We start from the raw sequence: 18,930 nt of genomic DNA on the forward strand, positions 1-18,930 counted from the left end.
ACTAACCACTTTGGTTTAAAACAAACAAACAAATTTATTTTTCCATTGGATTTATTTGATTGTTTGGAACCATGATTGGAACCATGAACCTGAAAACCTACTGTATATCAACTGATTAACAGATATACAAAATGAGAGAGTTAGGAGGTTAGGGGTAAAGAAAATAGATACATTTGTTTTGTTTTTGTTGTTTAGTTAAATTTGATTAAGCACTAGGTTTTCTTGTGGAGAGCAATGCAAAGATAAGTAAGATACAGTCCTTGTTCTCAAGACACTAATAATCTAGTGGGAGAAGATATTTACTCAAATCTTTAAAATACACTTAGAAAATAAGTACAGGAAAAAGGTAAAAATAAAATATTGACAAGAGTTGCAGAATGAGGACTCTTTGGAGGAATGAGGAAAAATTATGAAGGAGACAGAGTTTTCATTGGATCTTGAAGGGTAAATAATATTCCAACAGGTAGATGCATCCCAGACACAAGGGACAGGATGAGAAAGTGCTAGATTGGGTCAGGAAAGGATGGGAGAAATTCAGGGAATAGCAAGGAGTTCTATTTGATGGAAGAAGAGAGTGTGGGGAAGGAAGTAATGGGGAGGCAGTACTTGAAAGGTAGTTTGGAGGCAAATTGTAGATGGCTTTAAATATTTAGATAATGAGTTTGGTCATTATTCAGTAGGTAATGGGAAGCCATTAAGATTTTTTAGTAGTGGAATAATATAATAAGAGCTGTGTATTAGTAAGATAACTTGATAGTGCCATATAAGACAGATCTGAGTGAAGGACCCAAGTCTTATAAGTTACTGCAACAGTCTACTCAGAAGGTGATGGATCAAAGAAATATTACAGAGTTAGACTATAAAGGAGTTAGCAACAGTTTAAATATGGAGGCAAAGAAAGGAAGGATACATTATTAAAATATTGCAAAAGCCTATGACTACATAGCTATTTTGCTAACACAAAACATTATAGCATTGTTTAGGGTTTTAATTTTTTTTTTTTTGTACGGGAAGTCTAGTTTTGAAGTTCTTCAACTATATATAAAATGTCATTTCATAATGTTAGGGCATAAATCTTAGACAAGATCCCCTGATTAACAAGTAGAAACTAAAGGCCTTCCATCTAACACCTTCATGGCCTGATGTTGACTGCGATATTCCTCCAATATTACTCGTGCTCCAGTTGAAAGCTCTAGAAAAATGCTCCTGTGTTTGTTTACAAGAATAACAGGCTGAAAACTTATATGTATCATATAAATACTTTAGAAATACAATACATTTTCTTACATGTTTTAAGGGAGCAAGAAAGGGTTTCTTACATTGTTTTTATTTTGCAAGGGATTAATTCAAATGGAAATTACTGGTAGAACTGTCAATAGTCCTGTGAGTAAATTTCCTTGCAAAACTACATTATGTTTTATAGGACGATGCTGATGTGGAGTGGAAGTTTGCAAGGGCTAAACTTTGGTTTTCTTACTTTGAAGAGGGACGAACACTCCCTGTTCCCTTCAACCTGGTGCCAAGTCCAAAGTCCCTGTTCTATCTCTTACTCAAACTTAAAAAATGGATTTCTGAGCTGTTTTGGGGTAACAAAAAAGGGTTTGAGGAAGATGCAGAGATGAACAAGGTAATTCAACTTGATTCTACTGAAAAATAATTCTACATGCTTCAAAGGCATTTAGCTTTAATTACCATAGTCCACGAAAAGACTGTAATATGACCAAGTTATCATCTATGTTCCAACTATAAGTAGCTTCTTTGCTAAGATATGCATGTGTCAACTGAGAAAAATAGGCATTTTTTCAGTTTAAAAGAAAGAAATGGCCAATGAATGAAATATAACTTACAAAGGTGAGATGTTATATTGTGTATATATTGGATAAAAGATGTTGCAAGATTGATTCTTACTATATTGTAATAGACAAGTCACTCTCTCTGTATCATTTCTACTCACATAACTGAGGCAGTCTGCTCTACTACATGTGAAAAGTGAGACTATTAGTTAATTTGCTTTTATAATAAAAGGTTAAAAAATCAGTACCATAAGTCCCAGGTATGGGAGGCCTAGTTTGGCAGTAGTATGTGTGAAAATGAAAAAAGTTTTCATGGGATCATAAATTTAGGTCTGGAAGGGGTCTCTGAGATCATCACAATACAGTTCTTCTTCTACTCATTTTGCAGGTGAGGGAACTGAAGTTCAGAATGGTTAGGTTACTTTTAGATTGTGTAGCTAGTAAGTGTCTAAAGCAGAATTTGTCCCCAGCTCTTCCTGCCTCTAAGTCCAGTGCTTTAGACATGCTTTAAATGCCCAAAAGCTAGAAAGGTGATATGAAGAAAGCCCTTTCTCAGAAGTCAAAGGATTTAAGATTAAATCTTATTTCAGTGACTTTGAGCAAGTCAGGGAAACTTGAGAGGGGGCATTGCATCTTATGTAAAGCATGTGAGTTAAGTGGCAGGAAAATTTGATTTCAAATCTAGCCTCATCCACTTACTAACTTTGTTCCTGAGCAGGCCATTTAACCTCTCTTGGCCTCAGTTTTTGCATGTGTAAACAGCAGCAGCAGCAACAGCAAAGGGATTAGACCCAATATACTCTATGAACATTCCAGCTCCTAAGTTGTGATGCCAAATGCAAGTCTGATGTTTCAAAACTGTTAAAAAAGATAATATGTTCTTAAACTACCATAAAGTGTAGTTCTCAAATCACCACAAGGGACAAACCAAGGCTGGTGGACCTTTGACAAAGATATTGTTATAAATACTCCTACTTTAGGTAGATATTTGGAAAAGATGACTTCTAAGAGTCCTTCCAACTCTAAGACTGTGATTCTCCATTTCTTCCTGGAAAATGGTTAGAGAGGGAAAGAGGGCAAAATACAGCCGTGGAAGCAAATTTATTCCATATGATGATCAGTCCCTGTTATCAAAGAGAAAATGGATATCAGAAAGGCAATAAAAATGCCCTTCCAAGGGTCTGGTAACATTCTGTACCTATTTTGGGGTAAACAGAGAGAGAGAGGGCCTCTCTTAACCATGCTGCAATCACGCTCTTTTTAAGGCTCTGACAGTAAAAACAAAAACAAAAAACGTGCCTTCCAATTTCTAGGCAGTTCATCCCTATGTTATCCCTGACATTTAGAAAATTTTGCTTTAGGTTTGTAATTTGGCTGCCTCTCTGTTTTGGGTGAATATAAGGGAAGTTGGTACTCATTATTGGAATAAGCACCAGCCAGTGACCATCATTGCCACTTGCTGTAACTTGAAACAAAATACCTAACTTATTTTTGCCTCAGGTTCCTCTTCTGGAAAATGGGCACATACATATGTATGTGCACACACAATACACACATGTCCCACATGTGTGTGTGTTCACATGTGTGTATATGTATGAACACATATTTTTTCTCCCCAATTGAGGAATCTGAGGCATAAAGAAGTTAGGTATTTTGCCCAAAGACATATGAATATATGAATATATAAATATATGTATAGAGATATAGATATATACAAATATGACATATGTGTATGCATATACATTTATATGTACATTTATATACACACATGCATGCTACCTCACAGAAATTCTGAGAGCTGGGATTCAAATGAAACTGTCAATGAAAGCACTGTGAAAGCTTTAAACAGGGTTAAAAAATGGAGGTGTGATTCCACTGGTATGGGGAATTCCCAAATGAACTCTTTAGGTTATCGTCTTCTCTGCCACTCAGTCTTAGAGAGTTGCCCAGACAGAATTGGAGAGAGCTTCAACCACTGGTTCAGTGTAGCATGGTGTGTGGAAGGGGCAGGGCTTAAACCCAGCTATTCCTGGCTTTGAAGACAGCTCAGTATCTACTTGAAGACAATAACTCTGCTAGTACAGGTTGTTCCAATGTCTTAGTACAGTTTTATATTATCAAAGATTAAGACTGCTGGGACAGTCTGTATTTGCTGCCTGTGAGAATTCTCCTGGATCTGTCATTTAAAAAAAACTTAATTTTTTTAAGCCAAGTGGCATGAAGTTACTTGCTGTCTCCTCACATAATGGAAGCTTGCTGCCTTCTATTTCAGATACACAATTTCTCTCTTTGAAAAAAGACAATGCACAAAGTGGCCAAGGAAATGCAAAGGGAGAAACCCAATAGGAATATGCTAGTTTCATGAAAGCTTGCTGGGGAATTAAAGAATGCTTTTCAAATACATCATGAGAGCCTTAGAGATAAGGTAGTTTCATAATAATTGCAAATGACCAAGAAATTGAATTCATTAGAAAATTGTTCTTTAAAAGATGAATGAGTGAATTTATCAAATTAGGAACACTTTGCAAAATTATCACTTGTCAAACACAAGTAAAAGATATATTTTTTAAAATATGAAGACATACAAATCATCAGGCCTTCTTAGTTAAAGATAGTTCCTCATGATATGAAACTATTTCAGGAGGCAAATTATGGGAAAGAAGTTTTAAGAAACTAATCGTTACTTACAGACTGAGATAAGCGTGTATTGAATTGATCAACAACGAGGATTAGAATAACAGGAATCTCAAAATTTACCAGGGCATCTAGGTGGCACGGTGACTAGAGTTCCAGGAGTCAGGAAGACTTTTGTTCCTGAATTCAAATCCAACCTCAGATGCTTACTAACTGTGTGACCCTGGGCAAGTCACTTATCCCTATTTGCCTCAGTTCCCTCATCTCTAAAGTGAGCTAGAGATGGAAATGGCAAACCACTTCAGTATCTTTGCCAAAAAAAAGCAAAAAAAAACCCCACAAACCCAAATGGGGTTACAAAGAGCTGGACACAACTGAAGAATGAGTGAACTGAAACTGAAAGAAATTTCCACATGATTTGTCTTCGAAAGCAATCCTGTATCTGAGAACCAGCACTGAGCTCCATGGTCAAGTCTCAACTATGACATTTACTGACTGTGAGATCATGCACAAGTCTCAGTTTCCTCATATAAAAAGTGGGAATAGGGCAGCTAGGTGGTGCAGTGTAGAGCATGGCCCCTGGAGTCAGGAGGACCTGTGTTAAAATCTGGCCTCAGCCACTTAACACTTACTAGCCATGTGACCTTGGGCAAGTCACTTAACCCTAACTGACCTGCCCTCCCCCCTCCAAAAGAAAAAAAGGAAAAAAAAATAAAAGAAAATGGGGATAATAGTCCTTACCATTTCTATAACATTTACATGTTTGAAAAGCCCTTTGTGTGCATTATCTCATGTTGTCCTCCAGCAACCTCATGAGGAAGGTTCCATTACCCTGTTACTGAGGCTCAGAGAGGTCCGTGGACTACTCCCATGGAAAGTAGTGTCAGAAGCAGTACGTGAGCCCAGCTTTCTCTTGGCTCCAGGTTTATAAAGCTCTCTTTCCACTTCACTAAGTCACCTCTCCAGAATTAAATCTTGCACTACCTGCTTCACAGGGGTATTGCAAGGGAAGCTCTTTAAATTGCACATAAAACCCCATAAAAAAAACATAAGTCATTATTGGCCAGCACAAATAACTTAGCAGTGAACAAAGAAACAAAAAAGAGGGCATCTGGGAAGGTGGTTGGAATCATAAACACTAGGATCAGTGTTCATCCTGAACAGTTGGGCCATATATATTTTGGATCAAGCCTCTAAGAAGTGGCCGGGCATTCTGCCCCTACTCCTAGTCTTTGTTACTAGACTCAATTAGACCCCAGCTGCTGTTCCAGTTCAGCCTCTTGGCAGGCAAACCGACGATCACACCAGTTCCATAGCTGCGTTCTTTGGCATTAAGTCACAAATTTCAAGGCTTGTGTTGACCTTATGCCCTGCTTCCAATAACTGGATTCTTGTTTGTGAACACAACCCTGTGTCTTCCTTCCCCCTCCGCCCCACCTCCTTCATTTTCTTCATTCTTCTCCACCACCATCCTTGTCCTTTCCTTGGTTCTCTCACTTGTAGTTCGGTTATTCCTGGAGATTCTGGTCATATAATTGGGCACAAATTCCCTTGGTTTGATCTTTTCATCTTGACCACACTGCCTGCTTGCTTGAATGTAGGTTTGTCCAGTAGAGCCAACTAGGTGGTACAGAGATAGCCAAGTGGCAAAGTGGATAGAAGCCTGGGCCTGGAGTCAGAGAGACTTGATTTCAAAAATGGCCTAAAAAACTGACTAGCTGTGTAGCTCTGGACAAATCAATTGATCTCCATCTGCCTCAGTTTCCTCAATTGTAAAATAATACTATTTATAAAGTGCTTAGCACAGTGCGTAGAATATAGCAGGCTTCTTTTCTTCCTCCCTTCCTTCTCAGATGTTCTTATGGCTTAGAACTTCTAGCTACTGCTCATGTGGCTGCTGCTATTCCTGTCCTAATGTTTTGCCTTGAAGGGTCAGCCTAATTTCCAGGTCCTAGTTGTCTCCTGTCTTCTGACTTCAGTTTTATTGTTGTTATTTTTCCTGACTTCACTTTTGATAGAAATTGCATCATATTATTGACATTTGTATTTTAAGCTAATTGAATGGAGAATCTAAGAGCAGATGTCCACTTGAGCCCTCATTTAGGATTTCGTACATCTGGTTAGAAAGGTCATATTTGAGTAAAGTTTGAGATGAGAGCCTCCTGAAATGGTGGCATTCAGGATTCTGAAGAGAAGACTGTGTCTCAAAGTAAAGGAAAACAAATGTACTTGTATTTTTATAAGAAGGATATAGAGGTGCTTGAGGATTAAAAACAAAACAAAATAAATTATTTAAGGTACATAACTGAGAAAAAAATTGGAGAAAAATTCATCCCAGTCTCTAATTCTATAAACTTTTTTTTTGTGGGTTCTATTTGCAAGGTGTGGTGAATAAATCACAAATCATCAGCTACATTCTTAAGGACTAGACAAACCAAATTAAACATTTTTTTTCTAACAACCAACTAAATTTTGTCAATTGGAAAGCAAGAATGTGATGTGATTCCTTTTTCCTAGCAAAGTATATGATACCATCATGAATTTCTATAAGATAACTTTCCCAACTACAGACTGTACTAGCTAAGATCCCTCTCAGAACACTGTGCTATATATTTAATTCACTCAAGTTTCCTTCGTCGTGAAAGATTTGAAGAATTTAAGAAACACCTCCAAAGACAGACACCAGAAGTGTTAAAATACCTGAGCAGAGCATCTTTGTAATAGCTCATGAATTGGAGTTATTTGGCATGGAGAGGAGAGAACTTCAGGAAGACAAGTGGTCAAGTAATTCTCTAGTGGTTTGATAAACATGCTTGGCCTCTCTATTCTAATTGTAACGTTTATAGGGCAGGCACTTTCATTTCTTATATGTTCCCTCAGAATTTTGCACAATGCTAGGTAAGCAATAGGGGTACCACAGATGCTTACTCTTTGGATGGATGGATGGATGAGAGCAGATGAATGAAGGAGGTGAAGAGTTAAATGGAGGACAGTCACCAGATGGCCTCCATTTTGATTCTTTATCTTTATACAAAAACCAGTAGTAGGGACCCAGAAACAAAAATTTAAGGTAGCTGTATGTCAATGAAGAACTAAACAGGCTATTGAAAGAGCTTATGGGCTCAGTCCCTGAAAACTTTCCCCCCCCCCCGCCTAAAGTATAGATACTTAGTGTCATTCAAGGCTAGAGTCTGAGGCTTTTCTGCAGCAGTGTGGCTTAATAGGAATTAGATTAAGCTCTGTTAGAAGGATGAGACAGATGTGCTTTTGAGGCTTGAATTCCTTTAACTTTAAAAGATAATGAATATAGAAGATATTTCAAAAAGGTTTGGATACTATGAGCAATTTACTGAAAGGGAAGAAAGAAAGGAAATTACGGGAAGGGAACATACAAACTTTGAGCAGCTGTGAATAAATGTCCAGAAAAACTCCAGGCTAGATCAGAGAGTTGGTCTTTTATATTAATGAGCTGGAAGAACAAATATAACCATACAAAACTGGGTAGTGTTACTAATAGCAGTGAAAAGGAGACAAATAGTCTAATTAGCCCTAAATGGATTAGATTGGAATATATAAATGTAAACAGAAAATTAAGGAATGAAATAAATTAAAATGCAAATTGATGTATCTGGGGAAAAGGTTAATTTGAAATAAATCAATTGGTACATGGAAGAAATCTACAGAATAGTTCTTCCAGATGAGATTTAAAAGTAAACATAAAATGCTAATAATAGTAATAATTCTTCAGAAAATAAAGGGCTTAAATTATGTTGGACATTGAATGAGTTTTGAAGGATAAGGTTCAATTGACCATTTTTTTTTTCTCTCAGCAATAACACATTTAGAATAATCTTCTTTGTGGGAAACAAATAAGTTTCCTCATGCCAGAAAGAAGCATATTGATGAATGAAGTTAAGTAGTTGAAAAATTAAAATAAAAAATGTAAATAAGCACTCTGTTGATAATGGCTATTCAAGAAAAACACAAAATTCTTTACACTATTATCTCTAATTTGTGATGTTCATCAGATAAACTTACTGAATGTTCCACATAATAATAATGTCTAGCATTTATACAGCATTTTACAAATATTATCTAATTTTAATCTTACAACAACCCTGGGAGGGGAATGCTATTATTATCCCCATTTTACGGACAAAGAAAATGAGGCAGACAGAGGTTAATTGACTTGCCCACATTCACATATATAAGAAGTGTCTAAGGCAGGATTTGAACTCAGGTTTTCCTAAGTCCAAGTACAGCATTCTATCCATTATACCACCTAGGTTCCATCTAAGGAAGAAATCAGAACCCATATCAATTTATCTGTTCATGGTCAAAGCAAGTGGAGAAGAATTAAAGGATGGTCATAGAACTTCAGAGTAGAAAAATGGCCTTGGGTACTATATAGACTGACCTATTATTAGATAAGAATCAATTCTACAAGAATACACTGAAATGGTCACCTAGTCCCCTTGAAGACATACAGTGGTAAGGTATCACTGCCTAGTACAGCCCATCCATCTAGTTGAAATCACCAACTCTATAGTCATTCCACTTTGTCTTGTCACAAAGATATCCTGAGAGACTTTCAAGTTTCAGCTGAAATCTTGATATACTATGTTTATGGTATTCACTTAAAATACCAGACTAGTAATCCTGTCAAAAAAGGAAATGGGGTTATTTTGCATGTGAAGCCATATTAGTTCTTAATGATTAGCATTTCCTTTTAAAGTGTCTACCAACAATTCCTGTAATAATATGTTCTAAATTTTTGTCAGGAATTCAAGTCTTACTCATTGGCTAATAGTTTGAAGAGTCAACTCTATTCTCTTTTTTTAAAAAAATAACTATGACATTTGACAATTTCTAATCCTTCAGGAATTTTTTGAAAGATTATTGAAAGCAATTTAATAATCAGTCAGATAAATTATTCTAATAATCTGAGATTTTATGCAGTTAATTGGTTTCTTATTTATCTTGAGATTCAGCTTCTTGTTGACCCATTTTTTTGGATATTTCTCCAGCCAATTTTCCTTATAGAAAAAACAACAACAAGCAAATAAGCCTTCAGTAACCCTGCTTTTTATGGATCATTTTTTTTGTTATGCCACCTAATCCAAGTAGCGTCCTATCCCTTCTTCCTCTTGTACCCCAGTATAGCTTAAAAAAAAACAAACATTTTTGATATCCTCATTTATCACTGGTCATTTCATTCTGACTGGCAAGATTCTAACTGGTCAATTCCCTTTTTGGTAGTAACCCTCCATTGCCCCTCCTTTGCTTCCATTTTCTATACATCTCTATAAATTCAAAATTAGGCATGAATTCACTATGCTTCCATATCTATCTCTTTAGACAGCTGTCCTTTTTTTCCCTCATCAGAATAATTTGTATCTTCAAAGTTTCCTTATTGAGAGATCCCATGCCTATTGATCCTACTTATTTTCTGGAATTTTAGATGATAAGGTCATACCTTTCCTTACTCTGAATGTTTTGAATTCTTCTCTCTCAAAACATATTGTGGATGCCAGATTACTAACAATTTTCTTCTCCTCTATCTTGCAAACTAAAAGAGTGATCATTTTCATCCAAGTTTTCTACCATTTCCACCTCAGCAACCAATTATTCCCTTGTAGATGAGAATGAGGCCCAGGATAACAGTTCACTTTATCAGTTCTTTCACCTTTAGAGGAAATAAATTTTAATTAATCTAAGTCTAAAATTTATCGACTACTGTGATTTCAGGCTAGAGAGACACCATGGGTGGTTGATTCAGACATCTGGTAGCAGATATCTGATAGTTGACTATATAATATCACTATGTTGTATTGGTCATGATTTTCCTGAATATAACTATGACATATTTCATCTTTATGTCATGCATTCATTGAATGATAGCACATAATTGCTTCTATTTCTTCTATTCATCCTCACCTAAATATTCTTTATTGTGCTTTCTTCATCATATTCCTATAATTCCATACATATACACATACATACATGTATATGTATGTATATTCAACAAACATATACCATGTCATATTCTTAAAAAAATGTTTAGTTTTAGTTTACAACATTTATTTCCAAAAGATTTTGAGTTACAAATTTTCTCCCTGTCTTTCCCCTACCCACCACCCCTAAACATCTATCCCACTGAATACCCTTCCCCCAATCTGCTCTCTCCTGTATCCTCCCCTACTCCCCCTCTGACTTTTCAGTAGGGCAAGATTGATCTTCATACCACAGTGCCTGAATATCTTATTTCCCAATTGCATGTAAACAATAATAATAATAATAATTTTTTAAACATTTGATTTTAAAACTTTGAATTTCAGATCCTTTCCCTTCTTCCCTCATCACCCACCCATGTGAAAGAGAAATCATAAAGGACTCAATAAGTTAAACTATTACTTTTCTATATGGAAAGATGACACACTTTACTATATGGGAAGTTATGCATGTATCTTTGAAGAACTATATCGTTATTAGGGCAGTGAGAATTCTACATAGAAAGAGGGTGTGAAAGTGAGTTCAGTATGTTGGGATGACATAAAAAATGAATAGGTGAGAAAGAGGAATGTCATGGGAGAAAGGGAAAAGCAGAGGAAGAATGGGGAAAGTTATCTCAAATAAAAAAGGCATGCAAAAAAGTTTTTACAGTGAGTGGGTAAAAAAGCAGAAGGGAGATAACTCTTAAAATTCACTCACATTTATATTGGTTAAAAAAGACTATATTTTCATCACCAGTGAAGATGAAATTAAAGCAATTATTGCTAGTTATTTTGCCCAGTTATATGCCAGTAAAATTCACAATCTAAGTAAAAAAGACAAATATTTACAAAAATATAAATTACCCAGATTAATAGAAGAGTAAATAGAGTACTTAAATAATCCTATCATAGAAAAAACTCAGGACCAGATGCATTTACAAGTGAATTCTACCAAATATTCCAGTAACTATTAATCCCAATACTATTTTATACATTTGAATAAAATAAAGGAGTCCTACTAAATTCTTTCTATGACAAAAATATAGTTTTGATACCTAAACCAAGAAGAGCAAAAACAGAGAGAAAAACTATAGATCAATTTATTTAATGAATATTGATGCAAACATTTAAATAAAACACTAGCAAGCAGATAACAGTAATATTTCACAAAGATCATAAACTATGACAAGGTAGGATTTATACCAGGAATTCAGGGCTGATTCAATATTAGGATAACTATCAGTATAATTGACCATATCAATAAAAAATAGCAACAAAAATCCTAAGATTATATAAATAGACACACAAAAGACATTTCTTTTAAAGCAATCATGATTAAGTAACTTGCTCAAGGTTATATGGCCAGTTATTTTTGTGTGGTGCCAAGTATCTGAGGCCAGAACCGATGCCAGGTCTTCCAATGCTGGGGCCGGCACTCTTACTCACTGCGCCACCTGGCCACCCCCGACACACAAAAGACTTTGATAACAATGCCCATTCCTATTAAAAACAGTAGAAAGTATAGGAATCAGTGGAACCTTTCTTAAAATGGTAAACAGTATTTATCTAAAATAAAAAAGAAGCATTATCTGTATAGGAATCAGTGGAACCTTTCTTAAAATGATAAACAGTATTTATTTAAAATCAAAAAGAAGCATTATCTGTAATGGGGAGAAACTTGAAATAAGATAAGGGGTGAGGCAAGGATGTCCATTATTACCATTATTATTCAATATTTTACTAGACATGCTATCTAAGACAAGCTAGCTAATAAGACAAGAAAAAGTTGAAAAAATAAAATGGGCAAGGAGGAAATAAAAGTATCACTTTGCAGAAGATATGATGGTATTCTTAGTGAACTCTAGAGAATCTAGAGAAAATAACATGAAAGAATGAGCAACTTTAGCAAAGTTGCAGGTTATAAAATTTTTATTGTTGTTCAGTCACTCAGCCATGTCTGACTCTTCATGATCCTGTGGACCATACTGCCCATAGGGTTTTCTTGGCAAAGATACTGGAGCGGTTTGCCATTTCCTTCTCCAAGATGTAAAATAAAACCACATAAATCATCAACAAAGCTCAACAGGAAGAGAAAGAGAAATTCTATTTAAAATAACTGCAGACACTATAAAATACTTGTGAGTCTGACTACCAACACAAACCTAGGAACTGAATAAACCCAGTTTTCACATGAATAAAGTCAGATCTAAACAATGGGAGAAATATTAATTGTTCATAGGTAGGCTGAGACAATATACAGATATCACAAGTCTACCTAAGCTAATTTACCTCATGAGTGCCACACCAATTAAACTACCAAAGAATTATTTTATAGAACTAGAAAAAACAGTAACATAACCCACATGGAAGAATAAAAGGTTAAAAATCAAGGGAATCAATGAAAAAAAGGTTGAGGAAGGTAGCCTGACAGTTCTAGATTTCAGACTATGTTAGAAAGTGATTGTCTTCAAAACAGTCTGGGAGTGGTGAAAAAATAGGATGCTAGATAACTGGAATGGATCAGGTACACAATAAATAGTCATAAATGACTCTAGTAATCTAGCATTTGATAACCAAAGAACCAAGCCTTTGGGGTAAAAACTCATCATTTGACAAAAATTGCTGGGAAAATTGGAAAGCAATTTGGCTCAAGCTAAGCATAGACCAACATCTCACACCAAATACCAAGATAAAGTCAAAATGGATAAATGATTTAGACATAAAGGGTGATAACATAAGTAAATCAGGGGAGAATTTGTACCTGTCAGATCTATGGATAAGGGAAGAGTTTATGATCAAACAACAGATGGAAGAGATTTTGGGAAGTGAAATAGATAATTCTAATTGCTTGAAATTAAAAAGGGTTTATGCAGACAAAATCAGTGCAGCCAAAATCAGAAGGAAAACAGAAAATTGGGTGAAATTTTTGCAACAAGTTTTTCTAATAAAGACTTTACTCCTGAAATGTATATGAAACTGAGTCAATTTTATAAAATATAGATGATTCTCCCAGTTGATAAATGACAAAAGGGTATGAACAGGCACTTTTCAGAAGAAGAAATCAAAGTTATCAATAATCATGTGAAAAAATGCTCTAAATCACTTCTGGTTGGAGAAATGTAGATTAAAACAACTCTGAGAAACCATTTTACAGCTATAAAATTGGCTAATCTGATAGAAAAAGAAAATGACAAATGCTGGAGGGGATGTGGAAAAATTGGGTCACTAATGCACTTTTGGAAGAGTTGTGAACTAATCCAACCATTCTGGGGAACAATTTGGAACTACATGAAAGGACAATACAACTGTGCAAAGAAAAGGGGAAAGAACCCATTTGTACAAAAAAATATTTATAGCAGCTCTTTTTGTGGTGACAAAGAATTGGAAATTGAGGAGATACCATGAATGGGAAATGGCTGAACAAGTATATGATTGTAATGATATACTATTGTGGTATAAAAAATGACAAGGAGATGGTTTCAGAAAATCTGGGAAGACTCATATGAACCCATACAAAATGAAGTGAGCAGAACTGGGAGAGCATTGTACCCAGTCACAGAAATATTATAAGGATTACCAACTGTGAAAGATTTAGTTACTTTTATCAAGACAATGTTCCAAGATGATTCCAAAGGACCCATGATGAAAAATGTTATCCACTTCAAGAGAGAGACCTGACGAACTTTGAAGGGAGATTGTAACATACTTAAAAAAAACTATTTTAGTGGGTTTCTTTTTTGCAACATGGCTAATATAGAAATGTATTTGGTATGACTTCAAATGTATATCTGAAATCAAAGTGTTTGACTTCTCAAGGAAAGCAGAGGGGCAGGAAGAAGAGAATTTGGAATTCAATTTTTTAAAAAGATTGTTAATATATTTTACATATAATTGGGAAATATAACAAGACAAATAAAAAGAATATTAAAAAGAATAGAGTTACACAGGGAAACATTCTTTACAATTTTTCCCTGGGGAAACAATACCTGATTTTCCTAAGAATGACTTGAGTGGTGCTACTTGAAACCTTTCTGCAGACAAAAATTGTTTCTAGGCATCTATTTTCTTTTTAACTGAGTGTAGCCAATGGCTCTCCTGTACTGAAACTTTCTTTTGTCAGTATTGAGGAGATACGGGAAGATGTAGGAATTAGTAGCTACATTAGAGGCAGTGCGGAAAAGTAGATGGAATACTGGATTGGAAGTTAGGAAGACAAGGACTTCAATCCTGCCAAAGACATTTACTAGATTGTAATATTGAGCATTTAATGTTTATCTTAATCTCTAAACCTCAGTTTTCTCATCTTTAAAATGGGGATAATTATCACACCTCCCTTAAGGGGTAGCCCAAATGAGATAATGTATGTAAAGCACTTTGTAAAGCTTAAAGTGCTATCCAGGGTGTCCTACAAGTCTTAGTTCAGTTTTAAACCTTACTACACTAATATTTTTGTATAAAGACCAGCTATTATTAAATAAGTATCCACTTTGGTTGAAAAACTCTAGTTGGAGCAAATGGTGGTAAAGGAGAACAATAGCACTCCTACAGTGCTCCAAGACCTCCCAACAGCATGGTGTTCTGGTGAAGGTTGAACAAGTCATTGACCATCGTGGCTTAGAAATATCTTTTGGATTATATCAGAAGTTTTAAAATGAAATTTCATGTTTTCTTTAAACTATTTATACTAATACTAGGAAAATATTTGTTTTTCTTCACAAATAATTATTAGTCTGTTTGCATATTCATCTGATCAGAAGAATGAATGACTATAATATTGCCTTTGAAAAATCTAAGTAAACCAAATCAGGCATGGATATGAAATCCTAGCATTACATGAATAGATTTAGTGTGTTCATCCTTTTTTCTCCATAACAAGATTTTAAGCCACTTGAGGCCATAGACCTCTCCTACTTCTTACTTCTCTAGAGTGCCTAGCACAGTGCTAAGCTTTCAGGAAATGCACAATAAATGTTTCTTCAGTGAAGGAACAAACAACTAAGGATCAATTAAATTTTATGATATATTAATAATATTGAATTATTAGTCACAAGAAGGAAGAGAAATATCTGTGTACAAAGCGCTTATACATGCCAGTAAAAATCCTAGATCAAAATCTTGTCATCCAACTAACATAGGGTGGAACTTAATATATGACCAATGAGAAGTCAATAGCCAAACTTCAGTTCCTTAAAATCCCCCATATTCATCCCTCTCTTTACCACAATATTTGATGAGCACCTTATTCTGTGTGTCTATCTGTAGGACATAACACTCCATAGGATATGAAGAATGAAGCGCAATCATTGTTCTCAAAGGACTTGCAACTAGTTTGGGAGAAAAGACACCTATACAAATGACTATAAAAGAAAGCAGGATGGGCAAGTATGATAAAAAAAATAATAATAGCTACTTAAGACTATCCCTTTTAGAGAAAAGGAAACTGAGGATCAGAGAGAGTATATGCCTCGCATATGGTCACAAGCCAATAAATGTCAGAGACAGAATTTGAACCTAGATCTTCTTGACTCGATGTTTAATGTTCTTATCCACTACATTTCACTCTCTCATGAAGTAATAGAATGGGTAGGAGAAAGCAGAAATCATTTCCGGTTGAGAGTATCATGTTAAGACTGACTTTGAAGGGGCTACGTAGGTAGAAGAAGGGAGGATATTTCAGACAAGGAAAACTAGCCTGGATAAAGACTCAAGGAGGAAAATGTAAGCAAATGAATATTTTAAGTATTTGCTTTATTTAGGGCAAAGTGTTGGGGCTAAAAATAGAAAAGTAAGCCAGTCTCTTCTCTTAAGGAGCCCACCTTCTAATTTTGGAGATAACACTTGGAAAGTTTAAGCTTTAAGTCAGATGGAAAGTTCCCATGGTCCTTTGGGTGCAGTGGCAAAGCAGATGTTAATGCTTCCTCATTACTATAATTTTCACTGATAAAATCATATCCTTTTCTGATGTTGAACATATTTGACAGTGCCAAGAACTTTGGAGATGAGAACTCTCTTTTCTGATCTTTAGTAGCTGCGGTTATAAGCATTGGCAGGAGCAACTGCCAGGCTGCATCTCCACAAGGGCTGCTTCCCAGGATCGATTCTCTGGGACAGGCTGGAAGCTGTTACCAAAGTTCTTGGGTTCAGGGTCCTGGAATGTGTCCTTTGGGGTCTGAAGGAAGTTGGTAGTCACAGTGGTAGTGGTGGTTGGACTTTATGGACACAGGTACCTTGCTACTTTAACTAATAATGATGGTGATAGCTAACATTCATTTAGCACTGTGCTCAGCACTTTACAAATATCTCATTTGGTCTTCACAATGATGCTGCGATGTAAGTGCTATCATTATCCTCTTTTTAGAGATAAGGAAACCCAGGTAAACAGAGGGTAAGTGATTTTCCCAGGGTCACATAGCTAGCATGTGCCTGAGCCTAGATTTGAATTCAGGTCTTCCTGACACTATCTATGGTGCCACCTAGCTGCCCAGCTGGGTTGCCTGCCCTGTGGGCAGTTTTTGAATGGTAGTTGCTAAGGATGTCTGTCCTCTTCTCCATAAGAGTTGTTTCCCTGGATGATGGTTGTTCAGGCTGAGCTAAAATCAAGCCCAGTGGCCTGGAGGGATCTGTCACTCCTGGGGTATCTGTGATTATCTGACTCTTGGTGGCAGTTGGTAAGCAGTTGGTAGTAGTGGTGAGCAATATGAGTCCCTTCCTTCACAATGATTTATCACTTCAATGATATCTGCAGAGGCTAGACTGGAAGCAGGTTTGGTAGTTGGGTGGGGGGTGGAGGGCTCTCCTCTTCTTAAGGCTCTATGGTTCATGGACCTGGGCTGTCTCCATAAGCATCTAAGGGGAAGTTTGTGGTTGTGGTGGTGGTGATTTGAATTGCTTGGCATTTGATACCTTCTATCTTTCCCTCAGGATGCCTGCTTCAGCTAGGCTGGTTTACCTGCTCCATGATGGCATTTGGTAGGGAGAGCTTGTCCCTTCTCCACAAAATTTGCTAACCCAGATAATGGCTGTGGGGATTGGGCTACAATAGGGAACTGAGACCTGAGGGAGCTGCCATTCCCAGGATTCTTGTGCCTATATATGGCATATTTGGTGAACAGAAATTCATCCAACTTGACTGGACAGATACTTGACTGTGACAGTGCTGTCACATTTTGAAGGGCCTTGAATATTTTGAGAGATGCATTGGGATTTAATTGTATTATGGGGAAAATTATAGATTTTTGAGAAAGAGTGTGATGTTCTGAATTATGCTGAGGAAGATTAATCTGGCAACAGTATGGAAAGAGAAGAACAAAGTCAGAAAATGCTATTGGAGGCTCTTCTTGTATCTCAAGCAATAGGTAATAAGGGCTTGAACTGTGTTGGTGTCAATAAAAATAGAAAGGTATTTTGTGGCAATAAAATTAAAGAAGAAACATCAGAAGTCATCTAGTCCAGTCCCCTAATTTCAGGGGACTGTTGAGGACAGTTGAGGTTAAGAGATTGATCTTCTGGCTCCAAATCCAGTGCTCTTTACATTGCTCAAAGCAATAACATCCAGTGATTGAGCAGAATCAAGAGGTAAAAAGAACAAGGAATCTGAAGTGACCATGATTCACAAATAAATGTTGTTGCCTGGTTATAAAAATCATTGTAATATCAAATAAGCCAGCCAGATCATTTTGTAGACATTTTGCTTCTGAAGCTCATTAACTTCACTGATGTGTGGCATTAAAGCTTATAGTATAAACTGTGGAATAGTATATTTGAATTAGATCACTGCTATATTTCACAATAGGAGGTAGCTGGATGGCTAAGTGGATAGAGCTTTTGACCTCTAGTCAGGATGACCTGAGTTCAAATTCAGCCTCAGACACTTACTAGCTCTGTGATCCAGGGCAAGTGATTTAACCTCTGTTTACCTTAATCCACTGGTGCAGGAAATGGTAAACCAGTCCAGTATCCTTGCCAAGAAAACCCCATGGACAGTATGGTACATGGGGTTACAAAGAATCAGACATGGCTGAATGAGTAAAAAACAATAACAACATAATTCACAACATATGCATTCCATAAATAAGTTGAGTAAATTGATGAATATATGTCAGTGTAAGTTCATATTGCACCATTATAGGAAGCCTCAGGACTTTTCTTTTTTGATGTGGGTTTCTTCCCCAAGATAAAATGTGATAATATGAACTCTAGACACTTTTTCCCCCCATCAATTCGAATTTAAGTGATTACTATGTGCCAGGCACAGTCCTAAATGCTGGAGATAGCAAAAGAAGGCAAAAACACAAAACAGGCCCTCAAGGAACTTACATACTGAGGGAGATAACATGTAAGTAGATACTTAATAAGATACACAGTGAAAGATTGCAAAGGGGAAATTGGATAAAGCATAAGATTCAGTGCCAGCTGCAAACCATTGACCCATATTAACACAGACACTGCAAATCTGTGTGTCTTGTTTGGTGAGAGAGAGAGAGAGAGAGAGAGAGAGAGAGAGAGAGAGA

General features: G+C 36.2%; 1 protein-coding gene across 2 annotated transcripts in view; it reads left to right on the forward strand.

Annotated features, from left to right (window-relative positions):
- The window catches only part of TRPC6 (transient receptor potential cation channel subfamily C member 6), a 172,553-nt gene that overhangs the window by 143,573 nt on the left and 10,050 nt on the right, over positions 1 to 18,930 (forward strand). Inside the window, exon 9 of one of the 2 annotated variants that reach the window (XM_069079718.1) lies at positions 1,424 to 1,627. The exons of the other annotated variant lie outside the window; for it this stretch is intronic. Within the exon in view, the coding sequence (XP_068935819.1) occupies positions 1,424 to 1,627 (204 nt within the window). The remainder of the gene's footprint in view (positions 1 to 1,423; positions 1,628 to 18,930) is intronic. 2 annotated transcript variants of the gene reach the window in all.

Source organism: Petaurus breviceps, unplaced genomic scaffold (assembly GCF_028583685.1).
Source record: "Petaurus breviceps papuanus isolate PSGF00001 unplaced genomic scaffold, PetGlider_PUasm1.0 91133, whole genome shotgun sequence".
NCBI classification, from domain to species: domain Eukaryota; kingdom Metazoa; phylum Chordata; class Mammalia; order Diprotodontia; family Petauridae; genus Petaurus; species Petaurus breviceps.